The 3,931-nt window shown below is 52.6% G+C and overlaps 1 protein-coding gene across 1 annotated transcript; it reads right to left on the bottom strand.

Moving 5' to 3' along the window:
* Positions 1–672: 672 nt before the first annotated feature.
* LOC119448739 (neprilysin) lies at positions 673–2,829 on the bottom strand. The gene has a single exon (XM_037711962.1). It carries the CDS (start codon positions 2,827–2,829, stop codon positions 673–675), a length of 2,157 nt encoding a protein of 718 aa, XP_037567890.1.
* Between the last annotated feature and the right edge of the window lie 1,102 nt (positions 2,830–3,931).

Below are 3,931 nucleotides of genomic sequence, written 5' to 3'. Positions count from 1 at the left end.
TCCTAAAGGCTTTCTTTTCTTTTTGTGCAGGTTGGCCTGCGGCATAGATGCGTACTGTAGCCACGACGTGGTGAGGCCGAGACGAGGGCCGAGAATCGGCGTTACAAGTTTTTGCTTGAATCCTGCGATGATGTTGCTCTTGCGCGTGTTCAGCTCCACATCACCGTATTCTCTTACCGTGTTCAGGCCGTTTACTCGAGTAATTCAGCGGGGCTAGCACAGCGGATAGTTTTATGAAAGAAGTAACTCATAACAGTATAGGATGCTGCACCTTACCTTATTATATGGTAGATTAAACCACATTAATCGTACAGATTCATAACCGCGGCTGCTAGCTGCTTTTAATTGTGTGTGGATTCGTACCCGTGGCTGCTGCACACAATTATTTGCGTGCTGCTGTCATACCAGCACCGACAGCGCGAACGCTTGAGCCTTGAAGACAAGTCAATATACCTCAGTTGAAAAACGCGGTAGCGAGCTCTAAGAAATTTAGAACCCGCGTTCTTGCCAACACTCTAAACTGTGCACGTTAAAGATTTAAGGCAAGATTTAGACGATGATCGACATACAGCGCAACGTAGATTGCGCGTCGATATAATTTTAATATCCAAGCTTCTTCGCATCTGCTGCCGCCATATCGTGCGTACGCTGTCTATAGAACGAGCTGCGCAGCTAATGAAAAAAGCCGCACTTCTTGTCCGGATTCATGAACGAGCCTTTGGGACATCCGAAAGCGGCGGCGAAAGGCTCGAAGTCTCGCAGCGCCGCATTGCACGTCTTGGACGTCTTGGTGCCGCGCTGCAGCTGGCACGTGTTACGGCAGACGGACATGAAGAAGAGCTGCTCGCCGGTGAACTCTTCGAACGGGCGGACTCGAACGTCGGACGACAGGCCGTCGCGTTCGAGGCTGTCCTTGTAGGCCCTGTAGGCCACTTCGATGGCCGCGACATCCGGATAAGCGCTGCGGTCGCCGACGTCGGCGCTGCACGGAGGCCGCGCCGGGAACGGCTCGCCGCGCTTCACCGTCCATCCATTCGCGTCCAGCGCCACCGAGGACGCGTTCAGCACACTCACGACCAGCGGCGCGAGTAGAGCCGCCGCGCCTGCGTAGTTGATGCTCTTGGTGGCGCTGGCGTAAAATAGCGAAGGCATGACGGCACCCATTGCCAAGTGAATGGAGTTGCTGAAGGCGTCGTAGGCAAAGTACGGGTCCCGACCACCGTGAGGCATCCACATGATGTCCGCGTACGCGGGCGTTCCCAGCACCGCCCGCGTGGCTTTCCGAACCAGAAGCAGCTCGTCGAAGTAGATCTTGCTGCCCGAGGGAAATTTCTCGTACAGACTATACAAAGCGTCCTCGTCGTGTATCAGTTGCTCGCGAGGCCAGAGCTGAATGGTCGTGTCCTGTATCCTCTTGATGGCCGCTTGCTTCGACTCGGCGTCCATCCAGGTGCTGGAGCGCAAGAGCGAGATGGTGGCTCTCATGACGTCACCGAGGAGGTCGTCAATGGCGGCACGGTAAAGATTCAGTTTTCTCTTTGCGATGCGTTGTGTAGCGATCGGCAGTCTGAACGTGTCTTCAACCTGAACTTCGCAAGCGTAACTGACGTTCGTCAGAGGCGAGAGGGAAGCAACGTCGTCGTAAGGCAAGCTCTGTAGCCTCTTGCTAAAGACGTTCCCGAAAGTCCTGTTCACTAGGCGGGCTATGTGGGTCAGGATATGTTCGTGTTCGTATTTCTCGAGTAGTCTATTGACTGTAACCAGTAATTCCTCGTCCTGCAGCAAAATCTGATCTTCGCCGGTCACCACGAAGGTCGGCGCCAAATGCTTGCGCAGAAATTCGAGCCACTGCTCGGACGTCACGCTCGGCGTTACGCTGGAAATTTCCTTGATGCGAACCGCTACGGGCTGTGATTTTGGTGGGCCACTGGCGACGTTTCTCAGCTCCGATAGTATGGCGCTGTCCACGAAGAAGCTGCTGGTGGCGTTGGTGATGCTAGCTCTCGGCGCGTCTCCGCCGTCCTCGTACTGAGTGCCGAGTGGTTCCATGATAAACTTCTCCACGGCTATTTCCCAGAAGACCTCGTAATGACCAGGCCTGATGAGGATGCCCAGGTGACTGCCGTTTGTCCTGAGAAAGCGCACGTCGAACCAGAAGGGCATCTGCCAATTGATGGCCAGGTCGAGCAGGACGTCGAGCGGGTGCACGCCAGGCTGATGCGCTGCGGACGGGGTTCCATCTGCGGGAGCCACAAGCTTCCTATCGCTCACGAACTGCTGCAGGAGCCTGAAGTTGTCCTGCAACGCCACGGCATCCATCTTGAGGCAGAGGCGGAAGAGCTGAAGAGCTTTAGCGATGGCTTTGTTCCCGCGGCGCACGCGCAGTGAGCCCAGAAGTTGAGCCGACTCCTGGATCCATTTGTGCCAGCGGTCCTGCTGCGTGTTGAACGAATAGATGGACGTGGTGGGCCAGGCACTGCACACGTACTCGCCAAAGTCGGCGCACGGGTCGGCGCTCCGGTTGAGGTCCAAGACGAGCATGTACGCGTGCTGGAAGCAGTCGTCGCTGTCGCAGTAACGCTGCACCACCTGTGGCGTCGGTCGCAGTAGGGCGTATGCCAAGGTCCCCGCGCACACTAAACCGACGAATGTGGTGAGCAGCGCGACGGCGGGCATCAGGCTGCGCTCGCCCTTGGGGAGCGACGAGGACACAGCCGTGCTGGGCTGCGAGAGGATGACAGCTTGCATGCCGTCCACTGCTGTGGCCGTCGGCTCTTTGCTGGTGACGGCGCCGTTCGGCTTGGCGGCAACATTAGCGTCGGGCTTCATTTCGAACGGGGCTAGCTGGCCGAAATCGCAAGAGACGTCCACGCGGGCCAGTGGCGAACGAGCTTGGTGCGTGCGGGTCGTTTCTTCTTCTTCTTCGCTTCTCTAGAGATGGCAAATGACCACAATGATGACGATGATGATGATCTCTTCAATAATGGCACAAACATATCGATGGAGAACCTGCGAAGAACTGTGTAGTTATCCGCCTATAGAATACATTAACATTATATAAGAATATTAATATGCATAAATAAATACGAAAGAAACCTATCGCTATATTTCAATTTATAAAAATAATTTTTATGAGGTAAACCAAACGGCGAAGATGACTTGCAGAATAGAAAAAATGCGATCTACAGCTTCCAGCTCATGGCACATGTAGCAGAGAGGAGATACCGCCTAACCAGATCTGCGCAAGAAAATTTTGAAAGGTGGTATACGACAACGCATCCTTGTCAATGAAACTTCTAATTGTTAGGTAGGACTCTACGGCCGGTTTCAAGAATAAATACCTGCGCCAGAGAATTAGCCACGGAAGAACGTTTTTATCATCGCGAGCTATGACTTGTACCCACTTTTGAAGAATCGGAACATAATGGAATGAATAATGAGAAAATTACCATCTAAGTTATATGTCAGTATCAAACATTGCCACCGGCCAGACCATAATCGATCCGTAATCAACAGAAAACAAACAAGAATAGGCGAAATGGAGCGTTTACTAATTAAAGCTAGCTCGTTAAACAACATTTCTCTTTTACCAAACCAAACACGCACTGGCCGATCGCCTCTCGTTGTTGCACAACATTGTCGATGACTCAACGCACAATTTTATCTTCAATTCCAGTCCCTGAAGAACCGTGCATAGGTACACATTGTTACACCAGCGATTTCGTGAAGAGAATAAATTCTCATTCACATAGTTCTGCGAAGAACGCAAACTTGAACTACGAGATGCTTGAAGGGAGAACAACGCTGAAAACATTACGGTTTCTCGCGCAGAGGTTCAATTCTGTCTCATTACAGGCATAGTAAAATATGCGTGCGTGGTAACTCAAGCGCATGGGCTTGGTGTGCCCTGTTTGCCAAACTGGGAGAACTT

The sequence above is a fragment of the Dermacentor silvarum genome, chromosome 4 (assembly GCF_013339745.2).
Source record: "Dermacentor silvarum isolate Dsil-2018 chromosome 4, BIME_Dsil_1.4, whole genome shotgun sequence".
In the NCBI taxonomy this organism is placed as follows: domain Eukaryota; kingdom Metazoa; phylum Arthropoda; class Arachnida; order Ixodida; family Ixodidae; genus Dermacentor; species Dermacentor silvarum.
This window is presented reverse-complemented; position numbering and strand designations above follow the sequence as displayed.